We start from the raw sequence: 19,001 nt of genomic DNA, 5'->3' as shown, positions 1-19,001 counted from the left end.
TTCCTTTCTGCACCCCCTCCCCCCCCCAAGGGGGAAAGCATACTCCTCCTGCTCCATGAGAGGAAGAATGGGGCTGCTCATGAGAGGCAGAATGCAGCTTCATGCCACTACCCCTGCCTCTCTGGGAGAAGAGTGGATCCCCAGCCATCACCAAAGGGGAGGAGTCGGTGCCACAGGGCTGGAGCCACAGGATCCCCACGCCCATGTTACGGTGTGCTAGGGCTCCAGATAGTCTTAATCCAGCCTTGCATTAGATCCTATGTGCTAATTTCCATGAAAAACATTTATTTTACTATAATAATCTTCAGCCACATGTAACTAATTGTAGTTAGAGCTTGACAATATGCACGAAGGCTATCAGCGTAAGAGTTGCCATGTATCAGCCCAACAGGTTTATTTGGTTATTGTGCCTGTTAAGACAACTAAGACTCCAAACCCTCTCCTCCCTCAGGGTGGGCTTGCAAAGCCCTTTCCAGGATGAAACAAGAAGTATGGATATCCCTCCTCTTTGAAATCAGAATTCAAATACTGAATTAAAATAAAATAAAAACATCTGTTCTAGTTGCTGGTGTGAAATCTGTTCAGAGAGTTCCTCCCCTCTCCTACCTGATTTCTTTTATTTTCAGTAGGTACAGGAGGCTAATTGGCTTCAAGTGTTTCCCAGCCCTGTCTGCTAAGTCTTCTCCACTCAGGGAGGAGGTCATTTGCTTCCTGCTGTAGGAAGTAACAAGTAACTCCTTTCAGGACTCAAAGGGGTGGTATACCCAATCACAGTGATGATCTGGACACTGTAACCCTGCTCAGGAGGAAAGTCTCTCAGCTTCCTATCCGCCTTGTGAACCTATTTCTGCATTCAGAAAGGGCTGCAGAATCCCACCACACATCCTTACAGGAATTATATTCCCCATAGGCAAGGAAACATTGGCATCCTATTCAGCTCTCTGTTCTCTCCAGATAAGGCCCACGATATTTTTAAGGACATTCCTGGACTATTCCTCTTCAACTTCATTCCATTCAACTGAGAATGGAATGGGGAGACTTCATTTGCCAACCTGCTTTGGCACAGTAGTTTCTCTTAGTAGTTGAAAGCTGAGGGCAGATTTACAATGCCCACACTACTTGACTAAGGGCCTGGCTAAGAGAAGCTGTGGCATCACTAAACTGTAATAGTCCCCATAGGGAAACGCTATCCTAAAGAGAGAGGGGAGTTGCAAACTATTTGAATTAACTCACAATATTTCTCTCCAACCTTGTTCTGAAGGAGAGGAAAGGGGAGACTCTCCCAGCCAAGGACAGAAAAAAGTCAAAGGGCCAAAACCTGTTACCAACCTGGGAAAATCCTGACATGGATAAATGCTTCTGTAAACAGGCCACAAATTTTTAGGAAACTGAAGAATAGCATATGTTGCTGTAAATAAAGATGATGCAGTAGTAGCTGTTCTCACCAAAGATGTGGGTGATTCTCTCTGAAAGGGACTTCTTATCCCAAGATCTTGTAGACAGAAAACTGGAGGGAATCATTAGGAGAGACTTAAAAGATTTCAATCCTAAAAGCATCCTTAAAGACCTCCCCCCACTTTTTTTTGTTTTTTGGCCAGGATGACTGTCATGGTGTGCATGGGCGGCTCTATGTTTTTTGCCACCCCAAGCATGGCAGGCAGGCAGCTTTCGGCGGCATGCCTGCAGGCAGTCCGCTGGTCACGCGGATTCAGCAGCATGCCTGTGGGAAGTCCGCCGATGCCGCGCCAGCAGTGTCCCCGCCGCCAAAGCCGCGGGACCAGCGGACCTCCCGCAGGCATGCTGCCGAAAGCCGCCTGCCTGTTGCCCTCACAGTGACCGGCAGGCTGCTCCCTGCGGCTTGCCACCCCAGGCACGCGCTTGCTGTGCTGGTGCCTGGAGCCGCCCCTGATGGTATGACAATCTAAAACCACAGGACAGCGTCTACCTCCTCTCCTCCCAAAAATAAGGAATTCCTTCCAATATTAAAGAAAAGTCTCTTGCTATGGTTTTCATATATGATTCATTTGTGGGACTCCAGGTGCTTTGGTACTAGGACCATGATCTCAAATTTGATAGAACATCATCAGCTTTGGCTCAGACCTCTGATGACAGTCTGCCACTCAAAGCAGCTCTTAGTGTGTGTGCCTAAGTTATAACAATCCCTCCCATCCACTTCCAAGGACTCCAGAAGAGATAAGCTATCACCTACAACAGAAGGGCTTTTTCAGTCCGATACCGGCCAGAGATTCCAAAGAGAGGCCATGGAACCAAAGAATAGACAAATGTGCCTGCAACAGCAGAGATATCTAGGAGGCTGAATCTCTTTTTCCTAACAATGAAGTCAAATAGACCCAAGACAAGTGGGTTCAGGAAACAGTCCTTTACAGTTACTTGCTGGAACTTGCTGCTCCTCCCCAAGGGTGAGGGATCTTATCATGAAGTCATCATGCTGGCAACTGTACATCTTTTATCCTTCCAGATAACAGAACTCAGTCCCTGAGAAGAAAGATTCTCAGGATTTGTATTTTATATTATTCATCATATAGAAAGGAACTGCAGGACTAAGAAGTACTAGAGTTCAAATGATTAAACAGCTGGATGAGGAAACAAAATTCAGGATAAAAGATATAGTATAAATGTGTAGCAGTGATATCTCCAGAGGTACTTACTGATATTTTGGACCTACCAGATGCTTATTGTCATATTTCCATATGCCCATATCGCCACTGTCTGCTGAGGTCTGTATATGGGAACTCCCATTTCCAGTACAAGATCTCAGGGTTTTCATAAACATGTAGTAGTATAACGTTCATATTCCTGGCAGCACACCTATATCCCTTTCCTGATAAAACTCCCATAGGGACATCGTCCTGAGAAACAAGAAGATCCACTTAGGAAGGAAAAATCAGTTTCACACATACAGAATGGGAAGAGACTGTCTAGGAAGGAGTACGGCAGAAAGGGATCTAGGGGTTATAGTGGACCACAAGCTAAATATGAGTCAATAGTGTGATGCTGTTGCAAAAAAAGCAAACGTGATTCTGGGATGTATTAACAGGTGTGCTGTGAGCAAGACACGAGAAGTCATTCTTCCGCTCTACTCTGCTCTGGTTAGGCCTCAGCTGGAGTACTGTGTCCAGTTCTGGGCACCGCATTTCAAGAAAGATGTGGAGAAATTGGAGAGGGTCCAGAGAAGAGCAACAAGAATTATTAAAGGTCTTGAGAACATGATCTATGAAGGAAGGCTGAAAGAATTGGGTTTGTTTAATTTGGAAAAGAGAAGACTGAGAGGGGACATGATAGCAGTTTTCAGGTATCTAAAAGGGTGTCATGAGGAGGAGAGAGAAAACTTGTTCACCTTAGTCTCTAAGGATAGAACAAGAAGCAATGGGCTTAAACTGCAGCACCTGTCAGGGTGGTTAAACACTGGAATAAATTGCCTAGGAAGGTTGTGAAGTATCAGGGGGTAGCCATGTTAGTCTGTATAAAAACAACAAGGAGTCTGGTGGCACCTTAAAGACTAATAGATTTATTTGGGCATAAGCTTTCGTGGGTAAAAACCTCACTTCTTGCCATCTCTGGAGATATTTAAGAATAGCTTAGATAAATGTCTATCAGGGATGGTCTAGACAGTATTTGGTCCTGCCATGCGGGCAGGGGACTGGACTCGATGACCTCTCGAGGTCCCTTCCAGTCCTAGAATCTATGAATCAAAGTCTGGACATGCTGCAGTCCCACAGCTTTGTAATCATTGTGAATAGCAGCTCTCTGCCTCCACCCATTCATTTTAGGCAGTCATTCTCATCTCCCTAAAGAGAAGCTGTGGCACAATCTGGATAGATGCAGCACACTGAAAATATACCTCAAATGAATGCAATCAATGAAATGTTTAACTTCCAAGTTTGTATTCTGTCACCTGAAGTGTTCAGGTCCTAGGATATCTACACCATCCTTGGCTAGATGAAGTGCCGTGTGACTGAAGCATAAAAGGAATCTGAAGGCTTGTCTACGCTTAAAATGCTGCAGTGGTGCTGCTGTAGTGCTTCAGTGAAGACACTACCTCTGACAATGGGTGGGCTTCTCCCATCAGCGTAGGTAATCCACCTCCCCCAGAGGCGGTAGCTAGGTTGATGGGAGAATTCTCCTGTCTACCTAGTGTTGTCCACACCGGAGGTTAGGTGGTTTAACTGCATCATTCAAGGGGTGTGGATTTTTTACATACCTGAGCGACAGTTATACCTACCTAATTTCCTCGTGTAAACCAGGCCTAACAAACCAGCCCCAAAAGGAATAAGTAATCCATGGCAAGGCATGGAAAATTCAGCAGCTACAACACAAGAAATTTGTAGAGTGGCCAAACACTACAAATTAGAATTCCTATCCTCAGCAAATATATCCTTTGACAAGAAGGTGTTGCATATGGTAGTCTCCTAGTGAAATTTTTTCCCCTAATATCCAACCTAAACCTCCCGCCCTGCAACTTGAGACCATATTCCTTGTTCTGTCATCTGCCACCACTGAGAACAGTCTAGATCCATCCTCTTTGGAACCCCCTTTCAGGTAGTTGAAAGCAGCTATCAAATCCCCTCTCATTCTTCTCTTCTGCAGACTAAACAATCCCAGTTCCTCAGCCTCTCCTCATAAGTCATGTGCTCCAGCCCCCTAATCATTTTTGTTGCCTTCCGCTGGACTCTTTCCAATTTTTCCACATCCTTCTTGTAGTGTGGGGCCCAAAACTGGACACAGTACTCCAGATGGGGCCTCACCAATGCCGAATAGAGGAGAATGATCAATCTGCTGGCAATGCCTTCTGGCAACAAGGGCACGCTGTCGACTCATATCCAGCTTCTCGTCCACTATAACCCCTAGGTCTATTTCTGCAGAACTGTTGCCTAGCCACTTGGTGCCTAGTCTGTAGCAGTGCATGGGATTCTTCCGTCCTAAGTGCAGGACTCTGCACTTGTCCTTGTTGAACCTCATCAGATTTCTTTTGGCCCAATCCTCTAATTTATGTAGGACCCTCTGTATCCTATCCCTACCCTCCAGCATATCTACCACTCCTCTCAGTTTAGTGTCATCTGCAAACTTGCTGAGGGTGCAGTCCATGCCATCCACCAGATCATTAATGAAGATATTGAACAAAACCAGCCCCAAGACCGACCCTTGGGGCACTCCGCTTGAAACTGGCTGCCAACTAGACATGGAGCCATTGATCACTACCCGTTGAGCCCAACAATCTAGCCAGCTTTCTGTCCACCTTATAATCTATTCATACCGTGGGAGACCGTATCAAAAGCTTTGCTAAAGTCAAGGAATAACACGTCCATTGCTTTCCCCTCATCCATAGAGCCAGTTATCTCCTCATAGAAGGCAATTAGGTTAGTCAGGCATGACTTGCCCTTGGTGAATCCATGCTGACTGTTCCTGATCACTTTCCTCTCCTCTAAGTGCTTCAGAATTGATTCCTTGAGGACCTGCTCCATGATTTTTCCAGGGACTGAGGTGAGGCTGACTGGGCCGTAGGTCCCCGGATCCTCCTCCTTCCCTTTTTTAAAGATGGGCAGTACATTAGCCTTTTTCCAGTCATCCAGGACTCCCCCCAATCGTCATGAGTTTTCAAAGATAATGGCCAATGGCTCTGCAATCACATCTGCCAACTCCTTTAGCACCCTCGGATGCAGCAAATCCGGCCCCATGGACTTGTGCTTGTCCAGCTTTTCTAAATAGTCCTGAACCACTTCTTTCTCCACAGAGGGCTGGTCACCTCCTCCCCATGCTGTGCTGCCCAGTGCAGTAGTCTGGGAGCTGACCTTGTTTGTGAAGACAGAGGCAAAAAAAGCATTGAGTACATTAGCTTTTTCCACATCCTCTGTCATTAGGTTGCCTCCCTCATTGATTAAGGGCCCCACACTTTCCTTGACTTTCTTCTTGTTGCTAACATACCTGAAGAAACCCTTCTTGTTACTCTTAACATCTCTTGCTAGTTGCAACTCCAAGTGTGATTTGGCCTTCCTGATTTCACTCCTGCATGCCTGAGCAATATTTCTATACTCCTCCCTGGTCATTTGCCCAATCTTCCACTTCTTGTAAGCTTCTTTTTTGCGTTTAAGATCAGCAAGGATTTCACTGTTAAGCCAAGCTGGTTGCCTGCCATATTTACTATTCTTTCTACACATCGGGATAGTTTGTTCCTGCAACCTCAATAAGGATTCTTTAAAATACAGCCAGCTCTCCTGGACTCCTTTCCCCCTCATGTTATTCTCCCAGGGGATCCTGCCCATCAGTTCCCTGAGGAAGTCAGTCTGCTTTTCTGAAGTCCAGGGTCGGTATTCTGCTGCTCTCCTTTCTTCCTTGTGTCAGGATCCTGAACTCGACCATCTCATGGTTACTGCCTCCCAGGTTCCCATCCACTTTTGCTTCCCCTACTAATTCTTCTGGGTTTGTGAGCAGCAGGTCAAGAAGAGCTCTGCCCCTAGTTGGTTCCTCTAGCATTTGCACCAGGAAATTGTTCCCTACACTTTCCAAAAACTTCCTGGATTGTCTGTGCACCGCTGTATTGCTCTCAGCAGATATCAGAGTGATTGAAGTCTTCCATGAGAACCAGGGCTTGTAATCTAGTAACTTCTGTTAGTTGCTGGAAGAAAGCCTCATCCACCTCATCCCCCTGGTCTGGCAGTCTATGGCAGACTCCCACAATGACATCCCCCTTGTTGCTCACACTTCTAAACTTAATCCAGAGACTCGCAGGTTTTTCTGCAGTTTCATACCGGAGCTCTGAGCAGTCATACTGCTCTCTTACATACAGTGCAACTCTTGCACCTTTTCTGCCCTGCCTGTCCTTTCTGAACAGTTTATATCCATCGATGACAGTACTCCAGTCATGTGAGTAATCCCACCAAGTCTCTGTTATTCCAATCACATCATAGTTCCTTGACTGTGCCAGGTCTTCCAGTTCTCCCTGCTTGTTTCCCAGGCTTCTTGCATTTGTGTATAGGCACTTAAGATAACTCACTGATCATCCTGCTTTCTCAGTCTGAGGCAGGAGTCCTCACCTCTTGCGCTCTCCTGCTCATGCTTCCTCCCGGTATCCCACTTTCCCACTTACCTCAGGGCTTTGGTCTCCTTCCCTTGGTGAACCTAGTTTAAAGCCCTCCTCACTAGATTAGCCAGCCTGCTTGCAAAGATGCTCTTCCCTCTCTTCGTTAGGTGGAGCTCGTCTCTGCCTAGCACTCCTCCTTCTTGGAACAGCATCCCATGGTCAAAGAATCCAAAGCCTTCCCTCGGACAACACCTGCATAGCCATTCGTTGACTTCCACAATTCGACGGTCTCTACCCGGGCCTTTTCCTTCCACAGGAAGAGGATTAAAAACAGCATTTTTCTTCTGAATAGTAAAGTTTCAACGCTGTATTAAGTCAATGTTCAGTTGTAAACTTTTGAAAGAACAACCATAACGTTTTGTTCAGAGTTAATGAACATTTCAGAGTTATGAACAACCTCCATTCCCGAGGTGTTCATAACTGTGAGGTTCTACTGTATGGTACTAACTCTTCTTGAGGTGTCTCTATGGGTGCTCCACTTCAGGTGCACGTGTGCCTCTTCTACCTTTTATTGCAGATTTTCATTAGCAAAAGTTAGAAATAATCAAAACAACACAAGAGCAAACTACATCTCAAGTAGAAGGCACTATACACAGAGTACCACTAGAGGGCTCTGCACTAAATACATCTGCTAGAGCTAACCCCTGCAGTGATGAGTGAACTAGCCATTACAATATCATAACTGTAAGAACCATTCAACTTTCATCTTTTCTGTGTGGATAATTACTAATATTCACAAGGTGGAAGCTAATTCTGGATAAGATTAATTAGTGATTTGTGGAAAAACTGAGTAAAATAGCACAAAGGGGACAAATTAGCTATTGCATAATCATACAACTAACACTTCAACTGTACCAAATTAGTAAAACAAATATGTAATTTCACTTATCAGTATTGCAAGGATCTGGGGATTTGCAGCTGCAGGTTCCCAAAGCTCGGGTCTGTTTTCCCTTCAGACTTGATTTGTAAACATTTAATAAAGAGAACTCCTCTTTCCTTCTGCTTTTAAAACATATTATTGTAACAAGGAGAAAATATTACTTTCCTTTACTTCAAGTACTGTTTTCCCCATTTAGGAAGCAATTCTACTTCCAAGGTCTTGGAAGTAAGAATTGTCACTATTTCCCCCAAAAGCATCTTTCATCTTGTTCCACAGCCACCGTAGCTACCACTGTTTAGGGGAGGCCTCTTGACCCCTTTAGCCCAGTGGCTCTCAACCTTTCCAAACTATTACCCTTTCAAGAAGCTGCTTTGCCTTGTGTACCTCAAGTTTCACCTCACTTAAAAATTACGTGCTTACAACATCAGACAAAAAATATAAAATTTTCACAGCACATTATTACTGAAAAATTGCTTACTCTAATTTTTTATCATATAATTATAAAGTCAATTGGAATATAAATATGATATTTACATTTCAGTGTACAGAACAGTATAAACAAGTCATTGTATGAAATTTTAGTTTTTACTGACTGCACTAGTGCTTTTTATGTAGCCTGTTGTAAAACTAGGCAAATAAAGATGCATTGCCATACCCCATGGAAGACCCCTGCGTGCCCCTGTTGAGAATCACTGCTCTAGCCTCCTTACCATTCACTCTCACTACCTGCTGACAGCACTGCTTCTTCCCCTCTGTGTCAGGGATGGATTTAATTATAAGGCCCAGTGGGCCAATAAGCTGAGGAGAGAGCTGGTCTACACCAGCCAAAGAAGCAGGCTGGCACCCAGGAAACTGCATTCCCCTCCACACAGCCTGAAGGAGAGGACTGGCCATTGCTGCTACTGGCTGAGCTACCCTTACTGCTGTTACTGTTGCTGGGGCAAGGGGGAGTGATGTGGAGCCCTCCCCCAATGGAATGAGGCCCATTCCACCTACTTCCCCCATGGCTCCTGCCCCTGAGACCATCTGCTTGTTAGCCTGTTAGCCAGCCTGCTTGCCTCCACCTGCCTACCCTGGAACTCTTGCAACAGAGATGTGATTGCAAGCATACATGGGTGAATGTACTCAACCTTGGGCTTTCCCTCCTGTTCCCTTCCTCCTAGTTTGCAGTGAGCTGTTGGGCCTCTGCTCACGTGCCCCCCCCCCTGCTGTTTGCTATCCTCCCTCACTTTCATGTGTCTTCTCCCCAATTGGCTGCCTGTCTCTGCTGCCCTCTCTTTGTTGTTAGCTGCTTCCCTTGCCTCACCCAGGACTTCCTCCTTATTGTTACCTGCCTCTCTGGCCCTGGGAGGGGGGGGCAGCCCTCCCCTTGCCACATTGTTACCTGCCCTGCCTGGTCCACCTTCTCCATGTGCTGTTTGATACTGGCCCTGCCTGAGCCCCCTCTCCCCTTAATATTTGGTTACTTGCTCTGTCTCTTGCTGTCTAGTATCTGCCCTTCCCAGACTCTCCCCTCATCGGTTTGTAAACTTTTTTTCCCAGCACCTCCCCCTCCCGCTTTTTGTTGTTTGTTCCCCCTCCCCCCCCCCGCTGTTTGTTCCCTGCTGTGCCCAGTCCTGTTGGGTTTCCTCCATACACCTGAGCTTCCCAGCACTTGTGATTTCCCCTCACCATTTTGTATCATTCTCTATTCCCTGCACCTCTCTCACACTTCCAGCTGCCTCTCACCAAGGGCAGCCAGAGGAGTCAGTGCCCCCCCGAACACTATTGTGCCACACACCGTCCTTGCTTTATTTTGTTTGCCCCTTTCTCCCCCATATACAGCCTAATAGGGAGGAGGGATCAGCCTACCTTCACCCTTCCCTTTAACATTTCTACCCTCCCCTCCGGGGGCTGGTCCCGTCACCTCCCCTCGGTGGCAGACCCTGAGTTGGCCACACCACGTGAGCCTTCCACTCCCACAGCTTTGTCTGTGGGGAAGAACAGGGAGAGACTGAAGGAGGGGGATCCCTGCCATTGTTGCTACTTCGGCTTTCTCCCCCATCCGCCCCTGTGGCTACCACCACTAACACCACTTCTAGAACTACCAGCACCCCCAGTGGGCTGGCACAGCAGGCACAGGGTGGGACTATGCTGCCAAAATTCCTGTCAGCAAGGGAACCCCACTGGCTGGCAGAAAGGGTCAGGGCAGAAAAAAGGGCTAGTGCTCTGCCCAGAAGGCTCCTTCCCTTCTGGCGGTGCTCACTCTTCAGTCCCTAGAGCTTACGCCCAGGTGCTCACGGCCCCACCTACTGCCTCATCGCTATCTGCCACAGCCCCTCCCACTACTGCTGCTGCCTCCTCTTCCAATATCAGTGGTGGCCAGGGTCCCTTCACCAACCTGACCAGGAAGTACTGTCTGTTGCCGTCTAGTGACCAGATAGAAAGTGTGAAAAATCAGGACAAGGGGTGTGGGGTAATAGGTGCCTATATAAGAAAAAGCCCCAAATATTGGGACTGTCCCTATAAAACCAGGACATCTGGTCACCCTACCTGGTGATCACCTTGCCCCACATCAAAACTGATGTGCGGACATTGGCACAGGTGTAGGGGCCCTGGCCAGAATGGTGACCTCCAAGATGTATGTAAAAGTCATCATCTTCCTGGCATTGGAGGCCACCGCTCAGGAGGCAGTGGAGAAAGGCATCTCTTGGGCGGTGGGTACTACTTTGTCCCCCTTGAGCTGCTGGAGGACCTGGGTTTATGGGTGGTCCTTACCTCCATCCCGCCCTTCCTCTGCAATGCTGCCCTTCTGCTTCCTCTTTCCAACTTGTAGAAGCTGGTATCCAAAATCCTCTCCCACAGGGCTTTAGTGACTCCACCCTCCACCACCTCCTCTTGTTCCACCATTCAGCTGGTGGCAGTGGTGCATGGCCAGGGGAGCTTGGAGGGGTCCTTCCTGGTTCCCTACCAGGGTGCCCTGTACTGGGTACTGGGTCCACTACTCCTTGGGGCAGGCTTGATGCTTCCTCTTGCTGTGGCATGTTCTGTGACTGTGGGGCCTAATTCTGGTCACTAATCCAATCACACCTCTGGGCAGAGTTCTTCTGGGCAGTTTCCACTGACTCCCTCCATGTGATTGAAGAGCAGTGGGCACTGTCGGGGGTTCTCTGCTTGGTGTCATCCTCAGGTCCCTGATTTTCACCCTTTGACCTCCCTCCTACTGTTGTTTTTTCATTTGTTGTCCCAAACATTCAATTGTAGCCTGGGCTTAGTTGTTCCTCCCCCTTAGCTGAGGGGGCAGGCTTTTAGTTATGGGCAGGCCTAGACTCGCCTGCCCCCAGTACTACAAATAGTACAACCTGGACTGAGTGCAGAAAATTCCCCTGTCTCTACTGAGGGTCTCATCTCACATATTGTACTAGTGTTGCTGCTCTCGCTCTCCCCATACCCTCCCAGTGGGGTGCTCTGCCCTGTCCCCATCTGCTGGGTCTCTTGGGCCCTCCTTCCTGCTACATGTTGTGGGTCCATGGACAAAAGGCAGGATTATCCTGCACCCCTGACCAGAGGGCCCCCTTCAGGGTGGGAACAGGAACATCTGTGCTTCCTCCCAATGGCCAGGGAGCATGCTTTCATAACTGCAGGCTTTTGGTCTGAGACTCCAGTGCACTGATACTCAAACCTCAGTAGTTCAGGAGCCAAATTAGCAATCAGCATTACCCAAAAGAGCCACAGTAGTGTGAATTCATCGTTTCATTTACTGTATACATATAATTCTCACAGCAAAATGACTGACCACGTATTATTATTTTATCAACTACATTTGGTTAATAACATAGTAAAAGCATCCTGACTGTTTAATAACTTAGACTGGTTAATAATTAAATCACAGTGTTTTAATATTTGCTGCAAAGAGCTGCAGGAGACACATTAAAGAGCCACTTGTGGTACCTGAGCCTCAGTCTGAGAAGCGCTGCTCTAGTGCTTGGGGGATGCTCCATGCTCAGTCCTGGGGTGAAGTGGAACTAAGTAGAGGAGGAATAATGAATGGTTCTGTTTAGTTAGGCTGCAAGGAGATGGTTCTGGAATTTCTGCACCCCACTGTTGTCTGGAGTCACTTCTGTCCAGGAATATATTATTTTACTGATTTCAAGAAAAACATTTATTAGGGGTTTTTTTTGTTTTGGTCATGCGATAAAGAGAAAGCTTGAACCCTAAGAACCTAGGCTTTTCCATTTCCAACTTTAGACTGGTGTGCCACTGAGTGGGGAGAAAATGCTCTGGGGGAGGAGGTTTGGCAGGTGGCTGAGGGAAAGGGGCTTGTGATTGGGGGTGGGGAGAAAGGAATTCCCTAGCCTCACAGAGCAAAGGGCTGTAGAACCAGGAGATGTCCATATCAGCGGGTAGCAATCAATTTATCTGGGATCGATATATCGCGTCTCGTTAAGAGGCGATATATCGATCCCCGAACGTGCTCACCGTCGACTCCGGAACTCCACTAGAGTGAGCGGCGGTAGCGCAGTCGACGGGGGAGCCGCGGCCGTCGATCCCGCGCCGTGTGGACCCCAGGTAATTCGATCCAAGATACTTCGACTTCAGCTACGCTATTCGCGTAGCTGAAGTTGTGTATCGTGGATCGATTTCCCCCCCCCCCAGTGTAGACCAGCCCTTTGTTTACAGCAGTGCTGGGGGGAGGGGGTGAATGTGTCTGCCATGCTGCGCTGTAAGTCGGCCCTGCTATATATGTTTGCTTCCTTACACTTCTCTTATTTTTATGCTTCTTCCTCTTGCTTCAGCTAAGTTGGTGTGTGTCATAGTGATTTGAGGTGCTCTCTCACCTTCAGGTTTTGAGTCCTGACTTTTCAGCACACCCTGTTCTTCCTGGCCTGGATGGAGATCATATCAGATTTTGCAGTCTAAAGTACAAGGCTCCTTAGGTGATTACAGTCCCTGGCTGACTTCTAGTCCCTCACAGGTATTTTGTACTTGTATGTGAATTTTGTTATGGTGAAAGATTGAGTGAAATCCTGGCCCTATTGAAGTGAATGGCAAAACTCATATTGCTTTTAATAAGAGCCAGCATTTCTGAAGCCCTCTGTCTACAGAACAGCAGTAGAACACCATTATTCCATTTAATGACATCAGTGACTTGGAGAGAGACCTTTTAAGAGGTGAGTTTACAGATCAGTGTCTATCCCTTTTCATTACTTGTTCAAAGACTGATATTGGTGGTGGTTGTATTTGTGCTTTAGACATGTGACCATTAGATTGAAGCCTTCAATTAGTTCCACAGAGGCCAATGAACCCCCATCCAATTGTAGTAACTTTAGATTCCTACCAACTTTATATCACTGCCAAAGGAATGGCATTTGAATTAATATAGCTTAATTCATATGTTAAAAAAATAAAAGAAACCTGCATCCTGGTGCCTGCATATAATAATAAAGGTTATGAGAAAGACCAGGCATATGTATTGAAACTGCAATGAATGGGATGTCAATAGGATAAAAAGAAGTTGGGTTAGGTGCCCCATTCATTCTGCTGGCCCTGTGCTTGTAACCACATCATTTTCTGGTTCTTGTATATTTTTGGTTGTATTAAAGGTTAGACTCTCACATTTGGGCTTTAACAGGCTGAGGGCTTTGCTGAGACAGTCAGCTGTACCCTCTTCCTTATGTCTCCCTTAAGTTATAGGGCAGGGTACGGTTGCAAATAGACTAGCAATCTCTGACTCATTTCTTTGTGCTGTTTTAATTGAAAATGGTCACTCATTGAAGAGAAAGGTTGAAGTGGTACTGCTGGCTGTAGGGCAATACTAAAAAACCACTGAGGAGGGAGGGGGTAGTCGCAGCACAACAGTGCCAGCAGGGTGGAGGAGAGGCTATGGGGGGGCACTCGTCTGATTCACCACAGGGTGCTGTGCCCCCCCCCACCCCTCCATTGGGCAAGGGCTCCGAGGCCGCACAGAGAAAGGGGGACCTGTTCTCAGGGAGCTGGTCCTGGGCGTTAGGGGAAAAACACTGGTGGGCCAGAGCGAGCTGTGTGTGTCTGACTAATCCTTGCCAGGGCCGGCCTGAGCCCTGTGCTCCGCGCTGTACAGCAAGGCTGGGTAAGGGGCTGGGCAGGAGACACCCCCGAGGCGGGGTTCTCGGTGGCTGAGAAGCCCAGAAGGGGTCCCCCTCGCCCCGGTAGCGCCGCCTCCGCGGCTCAGCTCCCGGCGCTCAGGAGCTGGGCTGGAGTGGAGGGAGGAGTGGAGAGAGGGGGGAGGCGGCTGGTTGCTGGTTGCTACGTGATTCCTTTGTCGCTGCGGCGCCCTTGCCCGGCTCAGCCCCAGAGCGCGAGCCGGAGCGGAGCAGCCAGCGAGGGGCACCGGCGCCGCGTCCCCCTGAGCCCAGCGTGGGCAGCCAGCGGCAGCGCGTCCCCCTGCGCCGGCCGGGGAGAGGCGCGGGCGCCATGGGGTCCCCCAGCCTCAGCCGCTCCTCGCAGTCCCTGCACCGGCTGTAAGGCGGCGGCGGCGGCGGCGCGGCGCCCTCTCCTGCACCCTCCCCCAGGGCCGGGGGGCCATGGCCAGCGGAGCTCCGTGAGCCGTGGGACTCCCGGGCGCTTCTGGAAGCAGGGAGCGGCATTGATGTGTGAGCCCCACAAATGGCTCTCGGTGAGGAGGGGGCTGATCAGAGGTGTGAGCATCCCGGGCAGCTGGGGGACCTGTTTGCCGCCTCTCTGCCTTGGGCAGCTGGCAGAGCCCTAGGATGCCCTGATCGGCGGAGCTCCCAGCCACCTACCAGCCAAGGGGCCATCTCCAGGGCTGTCATGCTGATTGGGGTGATCCTAGCCCTTTTCCAGAGTGTCCAGGCTGAACAGGGTAAGGAACACGCCTTGATCTTTGAGTCCTCCCCGGAGCGGTGCACTGAGCAGGGACCATTCTTTCCAGGGGGCCGGGGGGCTGGTTTCTTACGCGGAGATGGCTGCAGGGTGCATATCAGTATTTTTGTTACAAGCTACTGCAGTGTCAGAAACCTGCCTTCGGAAGACAGTACCATTCATTGGGAGGATGGGTTTGCATGGCGGTTCGGGTTTGAGTAAATAAAAGTTACAGCTACCTGCATATTAGCCGCACTTCACTGCAATGGAAAAGGGGTCTATTATATTTGGTATATGTCTATAATACTTTGTTTGCTAAGGGTGAGATAAACGGATAACTGAAGTCTAAAATATGCTTTGTAAAATGTAATCCAGACTTCCTCCCCCTTCCAGCAGAGGTTAAATATAATGGAAGAGAGGCATTCTTGCTGGTTTTCTTCTTTTTTTGTAGAAGTCCTACAACATAAGGAGCTCTCTGGTCCTTTTTGGCCAATACAAGACTAATATCATCCTCTTTTCCTATGGGACAGTCTGCTTCTATTAGCTCTTGTACCTGGCAGGGAAAGAGAGACTGCAAGAGGCTTTTGTTAAACTACAGGATCGTTTCCTTTGTGGGCATTTTTGAGGGGGGGGGGGCAAGTTCTTTGAAGATCTGAGTGTAAAACAAATCTCAAATGCAATTTAGAATTCTAAGTATGTCTAGGTTATATTTTTCTGATTTCCTTGACTGTTTTGGAAGTCCATTCTGTATTGTCTTTAGTTTTGATAGTAATAATTTTACTGGTTGACCTCAATGCAAGAATAGTTACTGTTTGGAAAGAGCAGTGGGCATGTTTATTGAGTGGTAATTAGATGTATTATACTAACATTTTAGACACCAAGAAGTGTAAATCTAAGGCTATGCTAATACAATAGAAATAGACTAGTACCAATATAAGGCTAAATTAGTGCCCTGGCTTTAAAAAATAACACAAATGTATACACTGCCCTATTTTTGGCAAATCTCTTATTGCTTACTGTATTTCTATTGTTGTTTCATGTTTAAATGGTAAAATGAATACTGTAGTTGGCGTAATTCAGTTTCTTTGATATAGCGCTCCCATATCTACATTGTTTTAGAATGAATGTACAGTAATTGTGTGCAATTGAGGTAGAGTATGGCTCTAATGTAACACAGGTTCTAATTTACAAATTGTGAATTTAAAAAGAACCAATGCTTCATACTTCATTACTTGCTCTGAATTTATAAATACTGTAGTTTGATTTATTCATATAAGATAAATTATTCTTTGTGGCACAGGATCGGGGGACTAGTCATTTTTCTTTTCATCTATAAGCATCGTACTTGACAACTCAGTCTACATTTCATATTAACTCTCACATTAAGTCTAAATTAAAAAATGAAATATATCCATTTTAATACATCCCATCTTTCATGACTGAATTTTTAATTTGGGGAAGGCAATGGGATATGATGCATTTTTCTTCTTAAGGTCCCTACATCATTTAGTCTAGTTAGTAGTCAACAAAAGTATTTACAATATGATTGCTCCTTGATCACCTTTGTGAAATGATAATGAGCTTACCTTTATGTATAATTTTTAATTCAGAAGAATCCCAAAGCATTTGCAAAACTATCTATGAATCACATTGCCAAGAGTGAAATAAAAAGCTGATAATTTGCTAAATAACATACAACAAAACTACCTAACAGTGGCATAATACAGGAAGGGAAAAATACTGACCAATTGAAACTACAGGGGAATTTTAGATAGGCCATAGAATATAATCACCTAAACTGGAAATAGGACAGGATCGGGGGTCATTAATAAAAAAGAAACTACACTTTAGCTTGTAATAGCTAAATACATTTTTTTATCCAGTGTAAATAGGGATGATACATAATTTTGAAATGAAGCAGTTGGAACATAATTAAACCTATTGTCGTTAGTAACATTCGTGTAGCGCTTTGAGTGAAGTTACAAATACAACAGCCTTATATTTATATGGACTTATGATTAATTTATTTTATTCTCATTTGAATAATTTGTTGAATTTGAATTTTCATCAGCATAAAAGCTTCTGCCTTCCATTTAGATATAGGGTGTGAAATCTTGGTCTCACTGAAATCAATGGAAAAACTCCCACTGCCTTCAATAGGGTCAGGATTTCACCCCAGAATACTATTTTTTTTCTCATGAGGGTTCTTGAAACATTTCTCTTCTTGTTAGTTTATAAAATTCAACCAATTGGATGCTAATGCATATGTAGCTTTGCACTTGAATAACAGATTGAATCTAATGTAAATTTGTGCAGCCAAATTATCTGCTGGTGTAAATTGGCTCAGCTCCATTGACTTCAGTGGTTGTACCAGTTCTTATACTAGGCCCATCACTGTTATATGAGTGACTTCCAATGGTGCAGTAAGCAATGTCACTTATTTGTCATGTGTTATTCCTTCTCCAGGCTTCTCCGCAGAGGGGGAAATTTGCACATGGTTTTTGTTGTTGTTTTAGTGTATGATTTGTGTATGGCCTTTTGTGTATGAAGGCAAAGAAGTGTGTTTTGTTCATGGAGGGGAAAGAGAATGTGGTCTATGGTTGCTCTGAGGTCCTGAGCAATTCATAAAGAAGAACTTTAGTTTTGTGAAAGTAGAGTTGATTTTTAAATAGTGGTTATGTCCTGAAGGTTGGTGATGGAGGATTATAGCTACCAGAAATATGTGTATTCACTGAACTTGGTAGAAAATGTGACATGAATTAATTCCCCTGCAAGGAACTCCTTACAGGATCAGTCTTTCTACCTCTGTGCTTGTACTGAGCCAAACACAACAGGGCCCCAGTGTTGAACAAAGCCTTAGAGAAAGCAGCAGATCCAAAACTCTCTTGTGTGTAGGTAAGCTCTGTCCAGGTGGGAGAGCATCTGGAGCTGTTTGCAAGGACTGCAGAGGGACAGGAGAGACCACAGGCCTGCTTCCAACTCAGGGCGCCCACTGGAGGGATGGCGCTTTCCCACCTACTCTGCAGTGTGAGGTGGTAAGGAAGAGCAGCTGGAGCTATCTAGGCTGGAAGAAGGACCCATTGGTCTGCAGTGGTGGAGCACCATTGGCTGAAGCATTTGGATAGAGGGGTTGCAGCTGGTGAGCGTGGGGAACATGGAAAAAATGGTAACTAAGAAGCAGGGCCGGCTCCAGGGTTTTTGCCGCCCCAAGCGGCAAAAAAAAAAAGAAGAAGCTGCGATTGCGATCTGCGGCGGCAATTCAGTGGAAGGTCCTTGGCTCCAAGTGGGAGTGAGGGACCGTCCGCCGAATTGCCGCCAAATAGCTGGACGTGCCGCCCCTCTCCGGAGTGGCCGCCCCAAGCACCTGCTTGGCAAGCTGTTGCCTGGAGCCGGCCCTGCTAAGAAGAGTTGCCTTTTTCATTTTGCTGATAGTTAGTCTGTTCAGTTTAGATGGTGAGCTTGTCATGGGAAAGGCCATGTTTTCCCATGTGTTTGCAGAGCATTAGCCCAATGGGTCCCTACCATAAGTAATAATAATTAATGGCACATTCAGTGCAGTGCCCCTTAATACTACCTGGAGCTTTGGTTCAATGACTCAGAAAGCACAGTGTCACCTGTGAATTGCCAGCACTATTCTCCATAGATCTGGGGTTTTCTATGCATGTCTCCTGTCTGAGTACTGAGTAGCTTCTGAGAACGAATGAGATCACTGCCCAAAGTGGCATATCTGTAAGTATATCTCAGTCAAAGTTCTGGTAGATAGCTGTTCACATCACAAAAACTGCCATCAAAAATGGCACCTTTGCTGCTAGCCTCAGTGAGCATGCCAAGGATTTCACGTGCATGGTGAATGAGCTACTTTCTAAATGCTAAGGTGGTTCCTCCAGTGCAGAGCTGACACACATTAATGAGGTATTGTGTAAAGCTTGCGGTGTCACTGGCCATACTATCCTTTTTCTCTTCATTCTGTAGACGAATCAATCCAGCGTTTTTCATGAGCATTAAACTACTAATTTCTTTTCCTGATAGACGGTGTTTAATGGTTTTGATAATTCAAATAGAAAAAAATGTACGTAAATGCTTGCCCTAGGAAAATAAACAAGACAAATGAATAGCCGAGTTGGAAATTAACCAATGAAATGTTATTTGCAAAGTCTCAAGTCTTGGCTCATTTTAGCCAAA

General features: G+C 46.5%; 1 protein-coding gene across 2 annotated transcripts in view; it reads left to right on the top strand.

The window, feature by feature from the left end:
* Positions 1–14,471: 14,471 nt before the first annotated feature.
* The window catches only part of KIAA1549L (KIAA1549 like), a 200,608-nt gene continuing 196,078 nt past the window's right edge, over positions 14,472–19,001 (top strand). For both annotated transcript variants that reach the window (XM_042857267.2, XM_042857266.2), the window contains exon 1: positions 14,472–14,820. In XM_042857267.2, coding sequence (XP_042713201.2) covers positions 14,604–14,820 — 217 coding nt within the window. In that variant the 5' untranslated portion in view covers positions 14,472–14,603. The remainder of the gene's footprint in view (positions 14,821–19,001) is intronic.

This window comes from Chrysemys picta, chromosome 4 (assembly GCF_011386835.1).
Source record: "Chrysemys picta bellii isolate R12L10 chromosome 4, ASM1138683v2, whole genome shotgun sequence".
In the NCBI taxonomy this organism is placed as follows: Eukaryota; Metazoa; Chordata; order Testudines; family Emydidae; genus Chrysemys; species Chrysemys picta.
This window is presented reverse-complemented; position numbering and strand designations above follow the sequence as displayed.